Source organism: Pseudonaja textilis, chromosome 2, assembly GCF_049901715.1.
Source record: "Pseudonaja textilis isolate UNSWEBS1 chromosome 2, rPseTex1.2, whole genome shotgun sequence".
NCBI lineage: Eukaryota > Metazoa > Chordata > Lepidosauria > Squamata > Elapidae > Pseudonaja > Pseudonaja textilis.
In genome coordinates this window covers 129,095,157-129,119,818 of record NC_141991.1, presented here as the reverse complement: position 1 = coordinate 129,119,818, position 24,662 = coordinate 129,095,157, and the positions used below count along the sequence as shown (strand labels likewise).

The window sequence follows — 24,662 nt, the reverse complement described above, 5'->3', positions numbered from 1 at the left end:
CTTCCAGTGTAGGCTCTAGCAGCATTCATCCCAATCGTGATTCAATGTGTAATACAAGAGCAAAGTGTTGGACTCAGGTGGAGATCCGGGTTCAAATTCAAGTTCATTGGGTGACATTGGATCACCTATCAACTCACACTCGAATAGCTGACAAGGTTGCTTTGAGGATAAAACCAAGGTGACGGTGGCATGAGAAGAGGTAAGGTTGACAATTGGTTCATAAAGCACTGTTTCCCCACCTGGATGTCTAAGGCTGCAAGTGGCTATATATGAAGCCCTTTCCTCTGGTTTTGGGGTACATTCCCCCAAGAGATTGCAGAGATATATAGGTCCCAGTCAATACAAAAAATGTTATACTCTACCCATTGATCAGAGATCTTTCAAGAACTACCCAAGATCTTTCAAGCTCAGTAACTTTCCCATAACTCAAGGTTACAAATTCTGAGCAAAAGAACCATCTGAGGATGAGCTAGAGGAGAAACCAAGTAAGATTCCATTATCTCAAGCAACAGAGAAATGAACAGATGCTATATATCCAGCAATCTTGGCCTCAACGTATCAGGAGGGTAGCCCATTAAGAGTTCACTCCTTTTCCAAAACAAGCCAATTAAGCAGTCACCAGCTTTTTCACCCACCACATAAGCATAATCTCCTAACAAGCCTTGAGTAAGCCACAAATAATTTCAAAAGAACTTTGCTGGTAGCCTTCTTTCTTCACCCTGACAGCTCAACTTCATTCTCCGTAGCATTGGCTTATTCAGTGGTGGGCCACTCCATTCCCAAGGGCCTATCTTGCTCATCTGCCATCTCCTCTTGCTAGGAGATGGCATTCCCACCCATGGCTCCAGCTAAGTGCCTGAGGATTTCTGCCTTTTAAAAAAAATCACAGGCAGAATAGGCATCTAGTAACTGGGCGGGGGGAATGCTGGCTCAGCACATTCCTGGTCATAGGGAGGCTGGGGAGGAGAGAGGAGGGACTGGGACAGAGACACCAATTAAGGCCTTGGTAGTCAATGCAAGTTAGAAGAGGAGGGGGGACTAGTCGTTTTGGCTAGATTGTCTCGAAAAGAACATTGAAAAAAAAATGCAGCTTGGAAGGCTGTTATGGCTTACAAGAACTATCATTTGCAAATGAAAACCCTTGAATCACTGGCCTCTGAATTGAAGTCATAGGCCAAGTTGATATAAGCAATGAGGTAGCCAGCAATTTCTCTTCATTTTGGAGCACATATAATAGAAGTGGCATTTCAGAGACGTTAGTGCATAGGTTTCCAATCTTGTTGAACTAGTAAGTACATTTGTAATTTTGAAAATATATTCCAAAGGATTGCCGGGTGGTGGAGAGAACAGTATGCATAAATAGTGTGTGTGTGCGTGTCTATGTGTATGTGAAATGTAACGTGAAAGACTCTAAACAAAGCAGAAGTGAAGCAACAACAAGAAAAACTGCTATCTGAAGAAATTTGTCATTAGACTTGATCTGCTCTTGAGCTGATTAACTCAACATTCCTTGAGAAATACTGATGTCAAAAGATGCAAAAAATCTTGAATACAGACATAAAGATTATATGACGATGTTCTTATATGCATAGCTGCAGAGGTACAATATTCTCTAATTATATGGGTACCTGGAGCAGCAAATATGTAAGAAAGGGAGAAGCATCCAATTTCAACATCTCAAAATTAAAATCTGAGGAAATGAAATTATGGAGAAAACATACCAACCCAGACCAAATAATGTTTTGAAATAACATTCATGAATTAGGCCAAGATGTAGGCTAACATGGGTCTCTGAGGTCAGAATAATCTCTCCTTTCTATACTGCTTGCCAAGATCCATTCATTATTTAGGAAATGCAGGTTAAAATTTCAGATTGATCTTTTATTAAGTACAGATTCTCAAAAATGTAGTAAATAATAAAAGGAAGGCTTTTCAGGGTTAAGGTTAACTCCTAGTCCATGGACTTGAAATAATTACCAAACATACTCTCAAGTCCCCATTAAGGTGACACAAAAAACTCTTGAAAACTTCCTCCTTGAAAGTAAAAGTATGGACAGAGGAATGGAAATAGGGAATACAACTTTACAAAAATATATATTGTACAATTTCCCTGGAGGAAAGCAATATAAAGAATGTGCAAAAGAGAGAGCATTCTTGGCAAGGCAATATAATAGGGAAAGACATACTTTAGTAAAGAAGAGCAGGGCCTGGTTTTGAAAAATAAATAAATAAATTGTGTTGCAAACAAGATCAAAATGTTTCCAGGCAGGATCATTTCTGGCTCTGGTCCTTTCACAAAGAAGTATTAAGAGAAAGACAATGAGGCCTCTCCCTGCACAGATCAGCAAATTCAAATAACGCAGGAAGCCAAACAGTATCACACCATCCTGTCCCCAAAAGGGATTTTGAGCTCCAATGAGAAAATTGGTTCCATTTGGAACATCTAAAACAAAATCTGGCTCTGCTACGAGGAAGAGCACTATGAGCAATGGGAGGTGGGCAGCATAAACATGCCTATCAGAAGGGAATCTCAGAAGGGGTGAAAGGCATTGATGGAGATTGCAGGTGATACTTGGATAGGGTTTCTCACTCATTTACACACATTTCTTAGATGCACATGACATGCAAAGGATGTGCAAATCAATAAATGGAAGAACTGTCAGGTACCGCACTTCTGCTTTAACATAAACTCAGAACAAGATTCCCCAAAGATCTATATTCTGGATTTTTACAGTTCCGAGTGTCCAAACGTGGTCATGTCACACTCCCTCAGGAAATCTGACACGTGGTCTTCCCACCCCAAAATGGCCAGTGTTATCTAACTGAGGCTACATTCTGAGTATAAAATCATTGTTTCTAAATCAAAGGAACAGCAGGCCTTGAAGATTCAGGAAACTAAGATTTGAAGAGGGGGAACGAACTCTGTGAAGATTAGCTTGTAAGTGGACCGCATGGCCTCCTTTACGCTGCAGCTGTTTGGCCAAAAGAGTGATACAGGAAGGCCAGCTGTGCCATATTTCGGGCCCAAACGGGTTGATTCATCCCTCTTGCAGTGAGGGCTTCTGGCCCCCGGGCAGCATTAGCGCTTGCAGAATATCAGAGAGGGAGATGATGCCTTTCACCACGTTGTTTTCATCTACCACAACCAGCCGATGAACCTGTGGGTTACAGAAAGTTTTTGTGAGGGCCTATTTTACACAATGAAGAATTTGGGGTGGTCACCCCAGAATGATAGCCTGACACAATTGTCTAGATGAAAAGCAAACCTGGCACCACAACAATCTCACCCCAGTTTTTCCCAACTTTCTCTCTTGGGTGATGCAAAAGCTTCCCAAGTTTTTCTGTGGAAATGAAGAGTCCCCTCCTTCAGTTAGTTGGTACGGTATTACGCCACAGTCACATTAGAACCTATACAAGCTTACTGGACTACTTCACAGTTTTAATCTCAGTTTGAGAGAGAGTAAAGCAATATAGAGACTAACCTTCATAATAGCTGAAAGTACTGTATTTTATGAGCAGCCCTGGCTCCATCTTGCTACAAGAACATCCCTTTCCTTGACAGAAGGGGGAAATTGGACTTACCTCAGCCTCTACTAGTCTGTTGATGATTGTCTCCAAAGTCTCATGTTTGTAACATTTGAGCACGCCCTCAAAGTACTGTGAGCGATGCTGCAATGCCTTGGTCACTGTCACATCCAGATTATTGTAGGTTTTCTCTGCTGCCAGATTCTGATGACAGAAAGAGAGAGATGATGATGATGATGATGATGAAAAGATCTGGTGGCACAGTTGGCCATCACTGACTCATTTTCTCTCTCTCTACACACCTGCTTTGATGAGCGTGAATCAATCAAGCGTGCCCAATGTCTACAAACAGAAGCTGCCTAAACCCAGCAATGTTTTTATTACAAAGTGTTAATACCATTTCTCAACTGTTACAGCAAATATTGCCATCATACGAATAATGTGCAATCAATTATCAGCCAATGCTTGCACTACCACATCCTAGAAGACTAGGTTAATGTCCTACTGAAATTTAAGGGTTTTCTCCAGCGGTAGAAACACAAGAGGACAGAACAATAAGCAATACACCAAATCTCAAATGATCCAAGCGGTATGCTACGAATTAAATGAAGAGGACGCCAGTATTAAACCCTCTCTCATTTTCTTTCTGGTTCCAAATACAATCAAAGTTCATCGGTTGGATTTATCTGGATAGGATAGAAAGCCACGTATGGATAACCCTCGTTTAGCTACCATAATTGGGAAATTGTGCAGAATTTCATATAGAAAAATCACATGATTGCTACTGCATTTATGATTTTAATTCACCCTTCCTGTTCCCCACTCCTCAGAATGTTCATTCCGGCACTGCAATAATTACCATAGCAAGAAGGAAATTAATGCTTGTAATTATATTCATTGGAGAGGGATTAAAAAAGAGTAAGCAGGCATACAACTGCTTCCTTTTAATGTGTATTCATTGTAGGCCTGCTTACTCTCTTGGAATCCCTTCCTCTCTAATCTCCCTGCTCTGTGAGGGGAAGAAAGAAAAAAAACAGGTCAAGAAGGAGAAATTGCCTAATTAGATTGCTTGCTTAATCAACCTCTGTGCTCTGCATGGGGGAGGGTGGCAATAGGGCTGGGCATAGGACATGTACTAATTAACACAAGTAAAGGACAGATGCCGTGAAGGTCATAAAATTGTGTTTTGATCTCAAAATTATTTTTTTCAGCACTGTTATAACTTTGAACAGTTGCTGCACGAGGCATTCAGTAAATGAGGTCTACTTCTATAACGAAGGCTATTTGATCTCTTGGACTCCATGCCATTAAACCAGGGCAGTTCCATAGGGTCATCACTTCTACACTCAATATTATACCAGCTTGCACCCAAATACATGCATTTTTTTTCCAGTATTAAATCTCCAATGTATTTTGAGGCCATCTGTCTGCTGACAAGGTGAGGCTAGCAAATTAATTAAATTTCTCAACTTAGCTTTCAAACTGGATTTAGGATGACTTAAGCTTGTGTTTGATAAGCTAAGGTTTTTTAAAAATAAGGAAAGTCAGTAAGCCAAAACAGCACATTTTACTCCTATTAATGTTGTAAGCAACTTTTACCAGAAATACTCACAATAACATCAAACTTGGAGTAAATATCCACAACCCGGCCTGAAAAACAGAGAAAACCCGAAGTTCAGTATATTGCATAGCTTTCCAACCTAAGATCAGGAAAAATGTACTTAAGTTGGAAGAAACTGAGAAAAACTTCTTACTACAATGCAGAGACATAAGTGAGCTCATCACCTTGCCTCATGCACAGAACAAGACAGAAATGGATATATTTGAAAAAGTGTCTATTGTACAAGGGTCCCCAACCCACTGGTCTGTGGACTGGCACTGGGCCACGGTGTGCCAGAAATCGGGCCACACAAAAATGTGAAGCCCCATCTGCAGAATGCAGACAGCACACGAAACCATGCCCTCTCCGGTCCATGGAAAAACCTTTCTCCACAGAATCAGTCCCTGGTGTTCAAAAGGTTTTGGGGCTGCTATTATACTAGATTAATGGCTTACAGAGCCTCATAAATCAACCAACCCATATTTAAAAGAAAAATAATATGTGATTACCACATGGGGAAAAATATACCCTCCTAATTTCCCATCTAGGGAAGTCAACAAGAAAATGTATTACCAATATATCAGCCTTCCACAAAATTTAGTTGGGAATTTTACCACCTGAAGCCCCGGATAATGGGAATCTGTGGGACACCGAGTTACAGAATCTTATTATTTCAGAAAGAGTTTTTTAGTAGTTGCCATTTGTCTGTAGTACCCTTCACTAATAAAACTAATAGCATTTGAACTCTGTTCCTCTTTGATGCCTTCATCTATTCCACAATGCTGCTTCTCACCTGATTCATCTACCACAGGCAATGCAGAGACCCGATGCTGTACAAAGATGCCCAGCGCAACATAGACAGGTGTATTGGTCTGGACCTTTGCAATGTTGTCATAAGTACCAATCTTCAACTCTTCCAGCGTTTTGGTCATGAATTCTGGCTTAGGGAACTCAGCAATCTGCGGGACCACAAGAGGGAGAGTCTAACAGCACGTTGACACTTTGTGGGCAAAAGTAAAATAGCATCTCACAGCTACACAAAAAGCAATGGTCCACAGAAAGGGGACACAACTCTCAACAATGCATAACAGGAAAAGCCAAGCTGGCTTGCACTGAGAAGTACTCACAAACAGCTTGAGGAATTTGAGGATGCGCTTGTGTGTCAGGATGTACAGTGTGTTGCCTGACTCAGGGTCAATGACAGGTAGCCGATGGATCTTGTTTTGAATCAAAGAAGTCACAGCATCAAACAGACTTTACAAGAGAAGAAGGAAAAGCGTATCAAAACCAAGAAGACATTCAGGTCTTTACTTTATCCCCTTAACCCAGAGGTCTCCAAACTTGGCAACTTTAAGACTTGTGGACTTCAACTCCCAGAATTCCCTGAAAGCTGCCAGGTTTGGGGACCCCTGCCTTAACTCGACAAAGGATGTCTCTAAAGCTCTGGTGGGGATGGGTAGCAGACATGAAAGAGCAACTAAGATACGCAACTGGGATTCCTAGATCTGTCCACAAGTCTGAGAGGAGATCTGATTTCATGTAGGTAGAAAAGGTTTCTGGGAACTGCTCCCATTTATATTCCACCATCCTCCAAGACTCAAGAAAAAACTTCAATGCATAGATAGAAATCCTCCTCCCTCCGTTATCTATCTATACCATTAGAGGCACAGAGATCTTCTGCTTTAAATTATTTTTGAGATCCTTTGCCCTTGAAGCAAAGAAGAGAACCATTAGAGAGGGCCTTTTCAGTGGTGCCACAACCTGAGAGTTATTTGTTATTGTTGTTGCAGCAGCTGCCTGGGAAAGGAAAAGGTGATTATGAAGTTTTACACGCCTCAGAAACAACAACAAAAAATCTTGATTGGTGTGGGACATTAACCAGAAAGGAGAAAGAGTGAGAGGAGTCATTTCCCCTTTTACATCAAGCAGCAAAAGGTCTTGGATAGGCTTACTCTGCCCGTATGTTTGCCGGTATATTGGATGTGCATCTATCTACTAATTTTGACTTTTTTTTTCTTAGAAACAAACGATGTCATCTTTCAAAAGATTTAATAACAAAGAGTGAAGCAAAGAAAAAAACATGAAGGTGTAATTGCAGATAGCTGTGGTTTCTGGTCCATGGTAGGTAGAGATAGCAGTACGCTGCATGGCCATTGCATTCATTAAGTACCACAGCAGTTCTAGAAGTGTCTATGAGGAAGGGAGAGAGGGAGATGTGTGAGAGGAAGAAGCGGAATAATTAACAGCTACTGTTAAAGAGCTATTAGTACAAGTGTTCACAGAACAGTAACTGAGTAGAAACCTTTAAAGTAGGTGTGCCATTCCACCGTATTTCCCCAATCTTTCTATGTAAGACAGAATCCTAATTGGCAAAAGGAACCCTCTAGATTCTAAACCTGACTTGTATATCCATTAATCACAGAGCTCTGAACGCACAATCCTCAGTGAATGTGTATAAGACAGTAACAAAACATCACTCTTTTATAAAGAGGTGCAAGACTGAGCTTCTGGTCTGATTTGTTTAGAGAAGTCAAAAGAGATAATACAGGTAGTCCTTGACTTACAGCCACAATTGAGTCCAAAATTTCTGTTAAGTGAGACATTTATTGAGTTTTGACCCATTTTACGACCTTTCTTGACACAATTAAGTGAATCACTGTAGATAACTTAGTAACACAGTTGTTAGGGGAATTTAGCTTCCCCGTTGACTTTGCTTGTCAGAATGTCGCAAAATGTCATCACACGACAGGACCCCAGGACCCAGCAACGGTCATAAGGATGAACCAGTGGCCAAGCATCTGAATTTTGATTACATGATCATGGAAATGCTACAAAGGTCGTAAGTATGAAAAAATGGCCATAAATCACTTTTTTCAGTGCGGTTGTAACTTCGAAGGGTTGCTAAACAAACTGTTGAAGACTACCTTAGTCATAATAGCTTGGCACAAGATGCCCAAAATACAAGAGGCAGAACCAGATGAAGGACAACTGAGGATGCCCCTTAGCCTTTCCATTGCTTAATTGGCAAAACATTAAGAGTTGAAAATTGAAATCGACTGTGACAGTATTAAGGGCATGATAGCTGGGGGGAACTCTGTGGTGTCCCCCTTCCCTCTGGGGCCTAAGCAGGTGCCTGCTTTCCTTAATGGTTAATCCAGGGCTGACAGGAGATAATCCATAGACCAGGAGTGACTGAAAGACTGACTAAACTGACAACGCCTCCAGAAAACAAGAAGCACCCCAGGTGGGAAAATGGCAGGAAGCATTTTAGTGGCACTTCAAAAATGCAGAAGCGGGTTAGTGGACAATCCCATGTGGGTAGAGTCTCCTACCTGGCATTGGGTGAAATGCAGACCAGTGGCTTGAAGGAGTCCTGCAGATAGACTTCTGCAAGAGAAAAGAAAGATCATATTCAGCTGTGTCCCTTTAAGAAGAGAAAAGAAAAAAATATGCAAGTACACCCTGGATGACCTGTTGGTTCCCCCAGTTGGTGACAGCCCAAAGGCTCAAATCTGGTGTACCCATCAGATGCCTAGGAGGGAAAAGAAGGGCTTCCAATCTGGAAATAACCAGCACATTTTTCCAATGTCCTTCACCAGAAATGCCCCATCTCCTCTTTGCCCCATCATAATAACCCTTCTGCTATTACCTCGCCACGTTTCAATCTTGTGCTCCTCCAGCTCATAAATCTGCACCTGGACACATAAGAAACAATGTTAGGGCTAATGAATAACCATCATCCCTGCTGGTCAGAGTATGCTCTAGCTTGCTGAGGATGGAACGGAATCCTCCCGATGTCATATAGGAGATGCCAGTCAGGGACACATCCCAACTGAGTAGAGCTTTGGCTCCAAGGAATGACAAAGCAGCCCCTCTTCAACAATTATTGCAAGACAAGCAAATCCAGGTTTCCTCCCCCCACTCCCCGTTTAGCACACTTGTCACATAACTAAAGCATTTTGGCCACAATGATCTGCATCTTGGATTGTGGGAGGTTGAGAAAGAAGACGAGTGCTCATTGCTATTGTATCCCAGTATTCCATATACGGGTAGTCCTCAATGTACAACCACAATGGAGTCCAGAATTTATGTGGCTAAAGTGAGGAAGGTGTTAAGTGAGTTTTGCCCCGTTTTACGACTTTCCTTGCCACATTTGTGAAGTGAGTCACTGCAGTTCTTCAATCAAGTAACGCGGTTGTTGAGTGAATCCGGTTTCCCATTTCACTTCGCTTGTCAGAAGGTCACAAAAGATGAATCGCATGACCCTGGGAAACTGCACCCGTCGTAAATATGAATCAGTAAATGTGAATCAGTTATCAAGGATCTGAAAGTAAATCACGTGACCATGGGGATGCTGCAAAGGTCGTATGAAACATGGTCGTGTCACTTTTTTCAATGCCATTGTAAGTTTGAACGGTCACTAAATGAACTGTTGTAAATTGAGGATTACCTATAGTTTGATTCTCCTCCCTTCCCCCCGCCCCTTGTATTGCCATGGCTGGATGAAGCCCCATTAAGAAACTACCACTCCCAAAATAAAATCCACTCTCTACATTAGACGCTTCACCCATATATATTCATTTTTTCCCCTTAACAACTGAAAATTAGACATAAATGCTTGCAATACACAGATGGGCAAAATGTCATAGTTGCGTTAAGAACCTTGTTCAACCAATAACTCCTTTAATGAAGCCAATGTCAACTCATAAAACATTTTGTGTACACATTTTATAGTTGTCAACAGAAAGATGGGGGAGGGGGAGTTTCAAAGAGCAGGGAGCAGTGTTGAATCGAAACTATTATTCCATTCATATTTTCTTCAGAGACTGATTAGATGACTGGAGCTTCTACTGCAAAAAACTAATTGGAGAGCATGATTGATGACTCTTGGCTATGGATGCGTTTCGTTGGATGATACACCCAGAGGGGTAAGGGCAGGATCAAGGGTGACAGTGAATTATGTATCTCAGAGTTGGCTACGGTCAGGCTAATGCTGGCATGTTAACTACTAATAAATCCTTTTCAGTTTTGGGAGTGTGGCTCGAGGCTCATGATTTAATTGGAGTAACTGCCGGAATCCTGACAGCCAGAAGGCCACAGACACTTACCAGGGCCGATTTATAGTAGCGATGAAGGATGTTAATGAAGTCTGTGATTGTCAGCATTCCTGTGAGGGGATAAAAAGGCGTGTGAAGAGGTCACCTCAGGCATTGGGATGAAGGAATCAGGGTAAGAAGATGATAAGAAGATGAAGCAAGTAGGCCCTTACCCACAAAGCTTTGCTTTTTGCTGTCCCAGAGTGGAGCAGCCCGCACACCATTGGTCACCAATGCAAAGAAGGCTTTCTTCACCTAGAATCCACACAAACATGGGGCTGTGACACTTCCTGAGAAAGAAAGTTACAGTAGCTTCCCAAATCTGTTGCCCTTCCAAAGTCTCAGGTTTCATTGCCAAAATTCCCTTGACCTAAATCTAGGCAGTTTTGAGGATTATACAAGTCACAATCTATTGGTCTCTAGAAGGCATGGAATGGCAAAATCCCGAATGAGAAAAAGGATCAGGAACAAGAACCTCACATATTTCAAGAATTTCAGAAGGGTCCTTTTGTCAATGCTTTTGTATTCACGCTGTCAGCTATCAAAAGGTAAAAGACGTACAAAAGACTGCACTACTGTTGTGAAAAAGCATCTTATCTTGCATTTTATTTGCTATCTAAATCCCTCTCTAAAGGGATTAGAGAGCGTCTGCTGATCTGGTCTACTCCTGAGATTATCCTGCTCAGGAGCAGACCAGCATTTTTAATCTATAAAATAGAGATTAAATGATTTAATCTAGTATCTCATTGAGATACCAAGCATGTTTATTTAAAATAAATAATATTTACTGGAATAGAAGATTTATTTACATGGTTGAAGTCAAACATAACTTATGCCTTAATTGTAATATGGCTGAATTCACACTTTGTGCTACAGTGTAAAACTGGTTTAGTGGGTTTTGACTTATGAACTTAACTGATTGTGATTGATTTAATAAAACATGGTAATATAATTTGCAAACCAGGTCAGTAGCTCTATTCTGCCTAAAACTAGATCCAAATCCTTATATATCAGTTTCAAAATTTAAAATTGAATTACTAAACTTTAAAAAGCAAAGTTTAGCAATTTTTTGACCCAAACCACTGATAATTATATCCACAACTTTGCACTCAAGATGCCAGAGGTTCTATGACCCTGGAGCATGTACAAATCCTCACAAAATTTTCCAATTCATTTTTATAGAGAGTTTTCTACCTACTCACAAATGCAGAGAATCTCCCTCTATCTGTTGGTAGACCCTTTTTACTTTTCTTCTGGTAAAGGAAAGAAAGGTTTATCCAGGAATCCCAACTCCCCAGAAACTGCAACTGCTACTGCTCTGCCCATCAAACTAGGTTGCTACCCACCTGCAGAGATGTATCAAACACAACAAGCTTGGAGCTTGTCGGAATGAGGTCATAACACCGATGTGACTTCATGAAGCAGGTGTAGATGCCATTGTTGGAATCACCATCTGTTTGAGGAAGACCAAGGTAAGTACAAGATATCCCTTAACAAAATAACACCAGAGCAGAAAAATTCATGGTCTTAAGAAACTTAAATATATCAGAAAACCATATTATATACATACTATATGCTTTTTAAAACAAATCCAATATTTTAACATCAAGCATATCTAAGCACATTGCACAAACCACTGCTATTTGCTCAGTTAAATCTAATATCTTTCTGAAAGAAAAAAAAACAGAATTGAAACTTCATTCCAAGTGTTGCAACTTCAGTTCTAACTTTCAAAAGAAATTTCCCCTTCAATTTCCAAGAGTCCCTTCAAGGCTATGAGAAAGAAATGCATTTGCGAACTTAGAAGATGAGAGTCTTCAGATGCCAGGCCATCCTGTCTGCTTCTGGAAATTGATGGACAAGCTTGTCACTAGGATAGACAAAACTTTACAAAAGATAAGAGTCTGTTGCAACAGAAAGTAGATCTCCAAGCTCAGACTCCACCAATTTACTTGACAAATTTTTAGAAGAAAGTAACCCTGACACTTCTTGTTTTAATTTTTTGTTTAAATTACTGCTTTTATTTGTTTCTGTAATCTTCTTGTTAAGGGAGTGGATAGAATAAATATTTGAAATAAACTCCACCCAGGGCTCCAAGCTAAGCAAAATCTTTTATAAATCAATCTTTGTGCCTCACTCACCTTCAGATAAGGGCAGTTTTTTATCCAGCCCACTCTCGGGTACTGCACCCTAAAAAAAATAGAGAAAAATAGAAATCAAGGAGATGCAACATCTTGGGATATAATTCCTGCAACGTTGAATGCCAATTGTACCTTGAAATGTAATATATAATAATTACGAACACCAACAAGTTAAAAAAATCTTATTAGCAAACATTTCTTGATTCATTAATTGATTAAATCTGAATGTATTTGCATATGTAGAGCTTTGGGAATAACCTAATTTATTCTGATAGAGATTTTAGTATATTAAAAGATAATTGCTTCCTAGGGCAGTGGGGAAACTGTCTTGTCAAAAGTTGAATTTCATCACCTTTTTTCCTAAGTACATTAAAAAAAAAGATCCTGTTTTGTTGAAAAAAGCACCTTTCAACTTTTAAAAAATAAACTATTACCTTGGTTAGTTAGAACAATCTAACTTACATCCAATCTACGCAATGTAATTCTTGTTCAAAATATCTAGAATGTCATTCCTTCTCACATACAAACCCACCTGGAGATATGCTAACAGAAAAATAAGCTGAGCAGATGACCAAAAAAAAGAGGGGCCATGTAGCTTGGGCGTACTCATAAAGCTATAAATCTTATCTCTATTATTCAGCTTTATGTATTTCACAGGAATACCATGATAAAATACAAAATATCTTTACTTTCTTGTAAACACTGACGGGTCTCCTACTAGAAGTTCATTCCTAACAGTGGAGAGAGAGAACTATGTTCTCTTATTTCCTATCTCCCAGGAAAATGTTACTGTCTTCCCACAATTAATGGTATCTGTGGTATTTCCGGAGAATGGCAAGGTCCAGCTGTGAATATTTCCAAGCTATAAAGTTGCCAGCATAGTAAACTCTTGATTTAATGCATCTCAGTTCAGTCAATTTCAGTTATACTAGACTAAATCTGTGTTGTGAAAAAATCAGAAGTACAAGGCATGCTCCTGAGTAGAAGAACCAGATTTATTGCAACAATTGTTGGATTCCCCAAACAATGGGAATGCCAAGATGTTTATAGAAGTTGAGGTCTACATTTCCTTACATGCTGCAGAGAGTTCCCTTTTCCCCTTCTTGTTTTTCCCCATATTACTATGGTCTTTCTGGTAGTCTGCAATGGAGTTAAAATCGCCAATCAAGCAAATGTTTCTTTTTTCAAAGCCTACTATTTTTTGGTGAAGGTGTTTAAAAAATTTCCCCTGGTCATCATTTGGGGCATAGATTGCTACAAGTAAAAATGTGATGTGGTTTATCCAAACTTGTATAACCAGAGTTCTTCCTTCGGGATCCGACCAGATTAGTTCTGCCTTTACATCTTGTTTTACATAAATTGCAATTCCTTTTTCTTGTGTTGGTCGGCGGTGCTGTAAAAGTTTACCTAATTTTGGACAAATTAGATATCTTTCATCATTCTTCGAAATATGTGTCTCTTGAAGACATATTATATCTGCGTTATGTTGAATAAGTTTTGAGAATATCCTTTTTCTTTTTAATAATGAATTTAATCCGTTTATATTGATGGAGAGCAACTTCTTCCCCTCCACCATTTATCTACTTCTGCTTAGATTTTTGCCTAGTAATGATTCGGTTCTCTTGTTGTTGTTGTTGTGGGATTTGCTCTTCTCTCCCATGTTGTGGATTATCACTTCTTGAAATTGGAGAAAGTCGTTCCTTTTGGGTTCTGTGATAATATCGGACCTCCTGTGGTCTTGTTTTAGGTTCTTCTTTGGTGGGTTGACTATTCTTATCTGTGAGCTGTTGATGAAAAACTTGGGCCTGTTCTATCGATTCTATTTTGATTTTCCTCTCTTTCCATGTAATTAACATCCCTTCCGGGATTAACCATTTAAAATGGATTCCTTCTTTATTTAAATCATTAGCTAAAAATTTATAATCTTGTCTTATCATCCTCACTCTCTTTGGAATTTGTTTTAAAATCCTAATTTCTCTGCCCTTATATGATATTGTTTCCTCCCTAGACATTTTCAAAATTAAATCCCTCAGACATCTCCTAGAGAAGCGGATATGAATTTCTCTTGGACAGTTGTTACGCCTGGCGTAGCTTGTGCTAACCCTATATACCTCATCAAACTCTTTAATTAGATCATCTTTTTCCTTTCCTAGCCATTCAGCCAATATTTCTGCCATCAAATGTTCCAATTCTTCATTTTTGGCTTCCGCCACATTCTGGAATCTTAAATACGCCATTGCTTTGTCCATCTCGAGGTGGATCAGAGAGTCTTCCGTTTCTCTAAGTACATTTTTAAATTCCTCATCCATCCTTTCAAAGTTAGACTCCATGCGTGTTGTTCTACTCTCTATATCTTTTATTTTCACTTCGTTTCTCTCCATGGCCTGCTGTAGAGACCCTATCTTACCCTCCACCTTCGCTATATCCGCTTTCATTTCAGCCTTCATTTTCCCCATCTCATCTTTCAATTCACTTATATCTGCTCTAGTTTCCTTGTGATTATTAATCATCATTTCTTGCATTTTAGATATAGCTTCCTGCAAGGCTAATATGGAAGTTTGTATATTAATATTGGGGACATTGGGCTGCTTTTCCCCTATTAAAGACTCTCGATAGTTTTTTGAGATGTTGGTGGGGTGGCTGTCAACGTAGTTGATAGGGTCGGGATAGCCTTCTTTCCTGTTTTTAAGGCCATAGTTGTTGTGGATGTCATCTCTCTAAGTATTTGTTTTTGTTGATGCACAATATTAAATATATTATCCCAAATCACCATTCAGTATTTGGGTTCTGTACTTGAAAGACTATTCACGTATTTCAATTTTATATCTCACTCCACAGTCTTTTCCCCTATATCATAAATAGAGATCTGCAACAATATTCTAGTCAATGTAATAAGAAAATTGGTCAACAATAGTACATCAATTAACACTTTAAGGAATTAATCTTAAATGTCGTAAGTAGTCTAAATAATTTATAAATAGATTATATCAACAAAGTTTATCCCTTTTTACTATTAATACTTACAACAGTAAACTCTTAACTCTTTGATAATAGTGTATCCTCCTCTTCCCCCCCAGTAAGTAAAATTATGTAAAGTGTTTAGGAGATACAATAGGGAGGCAAGGGGCAAGATAATAAGAGAAGGGGTAGAAGAGAGATTACCACAGCTTCAGAAAATCAACAAACAAACAACCACAAGGAAGTCATCTTAAAGAGAAAATAGTGCCAACTTAGTAAACTTAAGTAGTACCACGTAATAAAGAGAGCAAATTGGGTGAGCTAAAGTTCCATCTTCCAGCTAGAGGTTTCTTTTCATCCTTCCAATCAGCAAATGGTGAAAAGTGCTGACTAATCTGCAGTCTCAAAACCGTCTTTCCCAGCGTTCTGTTCGCCTCTGGCTTCTTCCTCTTGCTGCTGCTTCTTTCTTTGCTTTCCAACTTTTAAATCCACATACAAATCTTTCAAAGTCCAATATAATGCTCAATTTATCTTCTCCCCAATATTAAGTAGATGTAATAGTCATGTTGTGCTCAGACCAGTTCCGGATCTCCAATCTCCAGGTTTTAGCAATCTCTCTCTTTTCCCCAAAGCTTCCCCAATTGCTTTTCTGGCCGCTCTCCGCCCGACTTCCAAGAGGTGCTTATCACAACCAGGAGAGAAGAATTTATGCTATCATTCTTCTGTCATTCTACTCCCTTCAGACTTCAAAGAATCCAAGATATAAACCGTTTCTCTGTTCCTGTTACTGGATCTCGCAGGCTGTCACTGCTTTGCTTATTCACTCAAGTGGCAGACCGGATTGGAAGCCGCCATAAAATGACAGCTTACTCTTTAGCGCCGAGCTCGGGAGCTTCCTCTTCACTGTTGGGGAGTTGCCTTCCCCCTCTGCAGCTCGAGGATCTCCACGTTGACACGAACCTCTCCGGGGTTCATGTATCCCTGGGGATCGCTCCTGACGCCAGAAAAGGTGTTCAAGCCTGCACCAGACTTCTTCACCTCCGATCTCCTGTCCTCTCACTGATCTATGGAGGGAAGGAATTTTGAAGGAAAACAATTTACATATTATTCTAACCCACATAAGATTTGGACCAGAATAGATATGGCTTGGATGGATTTGGACTTGGCTAATGAAATAAAAGAAATTAAAATTCTACCAATGAATGGGCTGATCATAACCCAATACAGCTAATTTGGAGGGATAGGAGACGAAAAAAAAAAGATGGACACTAAATAACCAAATTGTAAACAAGAAGAGTATATTAATAAACTGAAAGAGGAGCTAAATTATTTTCTAAAAGATAATAATAATGAAACAACTTCAAAACAGAACATTTGGGATACTATGAAAGCAATTATAAGAGGCACAACAATTTCCTATAATGCTATGAGAAACAAGAGAATTTATGCCCAACAAAACGCGTTACAACAACAAATCCAAGACTTAGAAACACAATTACAAAAACCCCTAAGACCCAAGGACTACAAAATCAGTTAATACTAGCCAAACATAAGCTGAATTTAATTGAACAAGATAAATTAGAAGTTAGCTTGAGAAGGTCCAAACAAAATTATTTTGAACACGCCAATAAACCAGGAAGATGGCTATCTTATAAACTTAAAAAGAAAAAGAAAAGAGATTGATACACCAATTAATAGATGAGAAAGGCATCCCACAACATGAGATTGAGAAGAAAAAGGATATTATATTAAACTATTTCCAAAGATTATATAAAAAGAAGAAATCAATGAGGATAAAATAAGAACTTATCTGGAGAATACGAATGATAAAACAATAGGGGAAGGAGACAAAGAATTACTAAATAAGGATATTACATGGTCTGAGTTAAAATCTGCAATGGAAAATCAATGTAATAATAAATCCCTGGTCCAGATGGGATTCCAGTAGAATTATATAAAGCCACATTAGATTTAGTAGGGCCTCTGATGCTGGAAGTGTTTAATGAAGTACTTTCGGCTGCCAAAATGCCAGACTCATGGAGGGAGGCGTTGATTGCGTTAATTCGAAGGAGGATGTGGATGCCAGATATATCAACAATTATAGACCAATCTCACTTTTAAATGCCGATTATAAATTATTTACCTCAATTATTGCGAATAGAGTAAAACAAGTTTTAAATTTATACATTCATGAAGACCAAAATGGTTTCCTTCCATTCCGCCAAATTAAAAACAATTTAAGAACCGTTATTGACGTCTTAGAATATTATGAAGCTCATCCAGAGAAACAATTTACACTCTTGTTTCTAGATGCGGAGAAAGCATTCGATAACTTACATTGGCACTTCTTAATACAAAAATCTATAACATGAATCTGGGCACTAAATTCGAGAATATTATCACAACAATTTACAATACCCAACAAGCCAATATACTAATTAATGGTGAACAAACAGGCCCACTAAGCATTGAAAAGGGCGTTAGACAGGGTTGCCCTCTCTCACCCCTCTTATTTATATTTGCTTTAGAATCATTGTTAACGCGGATAAGACAAAATCCTGAAATTCAAGGGGTTAGGGTCAAGGCAGAGGAATATAAATTACAGGCGTTTGCAGACGATATGGTTTTCTTCCTAGAGGATCCCATGGAGAAAGGACATAATCTAATAAAAGAACTAGAACAATATGGTTCAGTAGCAGGACTAAAGATCAACAGAAATAAGACGAAATTACTGACTAAAAATCTAACAGAGAACCAGAGGAAAGAATTAGAAAAAACCATGGGGATACAGGTAACAAAAAAGGTCAAATATTTAGGCATATGGTTAACACCACATAGTAAATCACTCAAAGAGAATAATTATGATAAACTGTTACAGCAAATTAAGAAAGATCTAGAATCCTGGAATAAGTTGCAGCTTTCTTTACTGGGCAGGATTGCCACAATCAAAATGAACATTTTACCAAAACTCCTTTACTTATTCCAGACAATCCCAATAAAATTACCAAAAAATTTTTTTGATGATATAAATAAGGTAACTCTTAAATTTATTTGGCAAGGGAAAAAAGCTAGAATCAGTATTAAGGCCTTACAAGATGCAAAAAGTAGAGGTGGGCTAGCGCTTCCAAACTGGGAATTATATTATTGGGCAGCCAACTTACTATGGTTAAAAGACTGGGTCAATTTACGAATAAAAGAACTCTAGCCTTGGAAGGGCACGATCTTCAGAGAGGATGGCACGCATTTCTATGGGATGTGGGGAAAACTAAACAGGCGTACTTTCATAGACATCTTATTAGAGATTCACTATTAACTAATTGGAAAAAAATATGTAAAAACATTATTTAAAAATTCCGATTTGGCTTTCAACAATGGAGGCAATGGTTCATCCCAACAATTTGGATATAACAAAAATGACTAAATATAAAGATTTATTAGATCCTTTAGGGAAACTAAGAACTCGACAGGACTTACAGGAACAGGGATTTAAAATTGATCAGTGGTTATATATACAAATCCATAGTAGATACAAACAAGATATCAAAGAGTTTGGAATTTATAGCAAATTACAACACTTAGATAAAATCTTATTAGGATCAAATAAAAAAGAATATTTCTAAATTTTATAAATATTTATTGGAGGTAGAATTAGAGCAAGAGATAGTGAAAGGGAACATGATAATGTGGAGTAGGAATATTGGAAGAAGCATTACATTAACAGAATGGGAAAAGATCTGGAATAGAATCATTAAGATTACGAAATCTATGGCGTACAAAGAAAATATGTATAAAATGTTATATAGATGGCACTTACCCCTTCGAGGTTAGCGAAAATGAACCCAAACTCTAGTCCAGAAGTTGAGGTCTAAACGGCAGGAGGTTCTATGGATCTGATTTGCTTGCTACTGGGTAAACTAGGCAGGCCCTCCTTATGACCTTAGGTTATTTCTATTGTTAGGCAAAAAGAACACTTTTTTATATTTATCTTATATGTACGTATGTAAGTATGTATGTACGTATAAATTGTATCATTGTTATACTCCCTGATGTGTGAAGGATTTGAAGTCAGTGATTACCACCAAAGCATAAAACTGGTGAAGAGTCAGCACCAGAGGACAATATCATGCGGCAGTTAGAAGATAAAAGCAATTCTTGATGACAGAGAATGAGATAGACAAAGAACTTATAGCTTGTGAGAAGGGAAATTAGAAGAATGAGGATGTGGAAGTAGAAATGACAACTCTAACAGGTTATGGGATAGAATTAGCCCATTCTGAAATCCAGCTTCACTGTTACTATTTCCTTGTTTTTTAGGAAATCCCGAATGACACATTTGCAAGGCTCAGTTGAAAATTAGCAAATCATTTTCTTCAAACTGATACTGATCGTCCATGTTTTGATCCAGCTCCCCAAACATGACAAACCCTCCGTATTTAAATCAATTATTCCTCTATTAGGAACGCCAGCAGCCCTGGCCAAAGCTTTCTCTCTCAATGCAGGCTAACAAGTCTGTCCAGCAGGGAGGTGAATAGTAGTCTGTATTATGTATTCATCTCTGCCCCCCTGCCTTTTATCCCGAGTTAGGATGGGGCTTTGCTAGCAGCGGTGGCTCTTCCATCCCAAGGATCAGCCCACAGATTTCCACTGCTCTCCTCTCCTCTGCCTTCTGCGCACCAGAGCATCAGGCACTGGGCCCAGCTGTTCCTCCTCCTCTTCAGCCACCTACAGACTGGGGGGCTGTTGACTCTCCATCTGAGGGCTGATGGATAACCCAGGCTCTGCCTCAGTTTCTCTCTCACTCTCTCTGACAGCTCCATTCCCTCTTCCTCCTCAGAGCTCTCAGGTTGCCTTGATGCTGACCTGACTCCCACGCCTCCTCATCTGATTTGGCTGCTGGAGGGGCTGGCGGCCGACAAGCCACAAGTCCAGTATCAGCATTACTAAACCCAATGCAGCAAAACCTTACTAACAACTATCAGTAATGTTTTCACATGTACATGGGTATTTAGGACTCAAAAAAAACCCGTTTGTTATGTGATGGCTTTCTGTAACAGGTATGCCTTCCCCCCATTAGTCCATTAAATTGTGGGTTCAGCATATTGGACCGGATGGTTATGTAGAGCAGAAGGAGAAAAGGTTAATCTATTCTAAGTAGTCAAATCAAAAGTATTGTGGAATCCAAACAGAACTCAAATTGTTGTAGGCAGAGCTTGTAAAATCAGTGTTTACCTACAATATCACATGTAAAAAAAGAAACAAGAAAGTTTTCCAGGTAATAACAAGATAAATTATTCTGTAGTTTGTAAATAGATATCTATAAACTGATCTCATTTTAGGACTTAAAACTGAAAATTCCAAGGATATGTATGCTAAGTGCAGGTGTAAGTTCCAAAATGAATTACTGTTTATCTTTTCCTTTCCATTTTATATGACTGTAGATCTGAAAAAAGTGAAGCCTGCAATTGTGGGAAAAACACAAGGTAGAAAAAAAAAAGCAAGTACCTTTTAATTCTAACACAAATAATTTCAGCTTCCCTCAATCTGGGACCCACCAGATGTTAGAATTGCTACTCTATTACATTTCCAACCTATCTACCAGTTTATAGTGGGGAATGCTGGATTAGCCTCAAACCTTATTAGCCAGCATGCAATCTCATACAGTATCTGAAATACAAAGATAAGCCTTCTTTTCTAAATTCCAATATATTTTATTGAATCTCAGCTAGTCTTCTGGAAACTGCTGCCATTTAGACATGATGGACTTGAAGTCATAAACATATACATACCGATAGTACCACACTATGATGTGGTTTATTACTTTTAGTTTAACATAGGGACAATCAAACTGCACATCATAATCCCCTGGGAGGCCCACTAAACTAGAGGATGGTTATCTCTTCAACTTCTCCAACTATTTTTGCTAGATTGGCATTGCCAATTATACTTGTATACAAAGGTTGAGTTTTGTATTTCTTTTAATTTCAGCAAGAGATTCCTTAAGTTGTCCTTGCTTCTAATCATCATGGTATCCTCAGGATACCTGGGATTAATGTTTCTTCAAGCAATTTTAACATCAATGTCTAATTTCTCAAGATATACTCTGCATGTAAAATAAATAATACCGTAAGTCAATAGCATGAAACCTAATCTCATTGCTTTCTCAATTTTGAAACATTTAGTTGCTCCTTATTCCATTCTAACTGGTTCTTCATGGTCATCATACAAATTGTTTGATGAGCTGATGAAATGGCCTGGTACTTTCATATTTTTAAGGCTTATCACAATATATTACGGTTTATGCAGTCAAAAGCCTTTGCATAACCAATTAAGCAGAAATAGACACCCTTTTGAAACTTTCTTGCTCTTTCTATTATCAGTTGAGTATTAGCAGTAGGATCTTCTTATGCCTCTGCCTCTTCTGAATTCAACGGATAACCTGGTAATTTTCATCCCATGTATTGTTGAAATTTGGATCGCAAAATCTTGAGGATTATTTTTAAAAGCATGCAAGAGAAGTGTAAATGTTCAATACCAGTAGTTTGAACATTTTTTAACACAATCTTTTTTTGACATTAGAAATTAGTATAAAGCAATCTTTTTCAGTCCTTTGCATTTTCTATGCAAGCTTACAAAACCACACACACCATCTTGTAACATTTTAAACAATTCTTCTGGTATTTCATTAACAGGCTGGTAGTTTGCATATGCAGTGTCCTTCTTATTTTCCCTAGACCTCTAAAATGTCTGGCTATAGTTCTAAGACGTTATGATCTTTCCATACAATTCTTTTATATAATGGCACCATCTCTTCCGGTAGCAACCTCTCCCATTAATATTTGCAATGCTGTATTAGTGTTAGTCTGTCTACTATAAACAGCACATATTCATAAACATTCATAAACAGAGGGTCAGTCTCAAAAATAAAACCCAGATTTTTTTCAATCTGCAGCTTATTAAAAATAAGGTTTTAAATTTGTTTGGTTGTTTTATTTACAATGAATAGTTTTATTTTATAAGACTGAGTTCTATTTTATAAGACTGAGTTATAGCATGCTTTGCCTGATGGTTAAATTAAAATTTAATTAAAGTGGGTATAATACTTTTGTTTAAAGAAATTGCAATGTATCTTTACAGATGAAAGCATGGTCTCTTGATGTGATTAAGAATTGCTCTTTTTTAAAGGTAGGATAAATTATATATACCATGAGCATGGCAGGACAATGTCAAATAACAAAACAACCTGATGACCTGCCTCAGAATGAACAGAGAAAAACATACAAGTTTACTTAAGTTATAAGTTTGTCACATCTCTGACACTTTTAAGCAAGCTCCTCTTACTTACTTCTTTATACCAAGGGTTGCCAAGCTTTTGGACCTCAGGGACCACTAAATTCATAATTTTAAATCCCGTGGACCACTAATATGAATCTTTTAAAAAGATAATTGTATTTAGTGCAGTATAAAAATGCAAATAATATTTCTGCAGACCACCAAAATTTTCTCACAGACCACCAGTGGTCCATGGACCACTGGTTGGTGACCACTGCTTTATACCATGGGGTGACTTTGACTTACAGTATTATATTTTCTAATAATTATGTATAATATAGGATCATGGCTTAAGATCATGGCTATAAAATCAGAAATACAAATGGAGATCTATATGTGTTTTTCTTTTATGCAATATGGCTTTTGGAAATCTCATAAAGCTCTCTTTTTTTTATAGGGCCTGTTCAAAATAGGACTTGCCCAAAGAAATTCAAAAATCAAACTATTGCAAAGCTCCAGCTGAGAACTGACATCCAATGCAAGGCAAAATCTTTTGATGGCATTCACTTTTCCAAAATAAGGGGTCATTCAAATAATTTATTAGACTGACATCCTTCCTTTCATCAAGGAGCTCCAGACGAAATTCCTCCAAAATACAAGGTTTGACTGAGAGACACTTAACTACAGTAACCTCAAATTACCCAAGTAGGCTGCCAGGATTAGAATCAAACCTAAATCTTAGCCTACCATCTTAAGTAACATAAATACTATAGCATACTTATAAACATACATATAAACACGTATATCATACTCCACTTTAGAAGGCGCTGTAAAAACCAGGCCACCATTCAAATGCAATCAACGCTTACAGAAAAATCTGGGCTAATCTGCTAGCTCTATCCAACGCTATAGTGTACAAAAGCAATATATTTATTATTATAAATGCTAAGTTTATAATACCTATCTGGACCCAATCCCCCAACAATCCCGCTAAAACGTATACTATATTGGGGTGCCGCTTGTTCTCATTAAGAAAGAAGAGACTCACAAAAGAAACACTATCCGGTATAAAACTCTTCCCCCCGGGCTCCACCATTCTCTTTCACTTACCGCCTCCATTACGGTGTTGCTGCCTACCGGCGCCGAACTCAGAGAAAAGGAGGCAGCTTCGACCTCCCCTCCCCCACACGCCCGTTGCCGTCCCAGCATGAAACTGAACTTCCGCCTTGAAGCCCAACTGCCCACAATTCCGCCAATAAAGGCGATCACGTGAGCGGAAGTGGACGCAAGGAAAACGAAGGAACGTTTATTGCTTGTGTAATGACGGTTCTCGATGCTTATTAGAATTGCATTAAAAGAATGGGATGCCCACAACCGCGTCAACACAACTTCTTTTTCCAGCTCGTTTGAAAAGAAATTGAATTTTTCACACTTTGCTTTGTTTTGAATTCGATATAAACCTCGCATTGAAAAGGCACCCGTATTGTTGCCTTTTAGAGCTGTCCTATTAAAAAGATCCACTAAGAAGGGTCTTCTTAATACCAACGAGCACAGGAGCGCAGCCTTGGCTTGTATAGGTCCTTCACAGTTCGTTTCTTAAAATGCTATGATGCTTTTAGGCTTTATTATTCAATGGGTGCCAAAAGCTATCAGGAAAGTTTCCATATTCAGATAGTTGGAACTGTTTGTGGGAGTATATTAAGGAACTTTTTGTCATTCTCGATCAGTGATAGATTGATTGGTACCCTGCAGTTTAGCTCTAGCCATCGTCTAGATCAGGGGTCCCCAAGCTTGGCAACTTTTAAGACTTGTGGATTTCAACTCCCAGCATAGCTGGCTGAGGAATTCTGGGAGTTGAAATCTACAAGTCTTAAAGTTGCCAAGTTTGGAGATCTCTGATCTAGATAGGTCAGATAATACAGTAGCTGTCATCCAAAAATAGCTGCCAGCAATGTTTTGATTTTTTTTCTATTTGCACATAAATTTAGATTGACAATCACTAGCTTTGCTGACACTTCCTTTCTCACTGCTTACCCCATTAAATTCCTGTGAAAATAGAGATCCAACTGAAGC

General features: G+C 38.7%; 1 protein-coding gene across 2 annotated transcripts; it reads right to left on the bottom strand.

Moving 5' to 3' along the window:
* Window positions 1-1,860: 1,860 nt before the first annotated feature.
* PRKAG1 (protein kinase AMP-activated non-catalytic subunit gamma 1) lies at window positions 1,861-23,746 on the bottom strand. 2 transcript variants are annotated; one of them, XM_087925248.1, is made up of 12 exons: window positions 23,638-23,746; window positions 12,363-12,411; window positions 11,568-11,674; window positions 10,395-10,476; window positions 10,234-10,292; window positions 8,775-8,820; window positions 8,458-8,512; window positions 6,253-6,379; window positions 5,919-6,084; window positions 5,138-5,175; window positions 3,583-3,729; window positions 1,861-3,158 (listed from the first exon to the last, which is right to left on the bottom strand). In XM_087925248.1, exons 1-12 carry the CDS (start codon window positions 23,683-23,685, stop codon window positions 3,039-3,041), a joined length of 1,044 nt encoding a protein of 347 aa, XP_087781374.1. In that variant the 5' UTR covers window positions 23,686-23,746; the 3' UTR covers window positions 1,861-3,038. The 2 variants fall into 2 exon arrangements, with proteins under 2 accessions (XP_087781374.1, XP_026573227.1); XM_026717442.2 differs by having other exon boundaries at window positions 23,700-23,746.
* Between the last annotated feature and the right edge of the window lie 916 nt (window positions 23,747-24,662).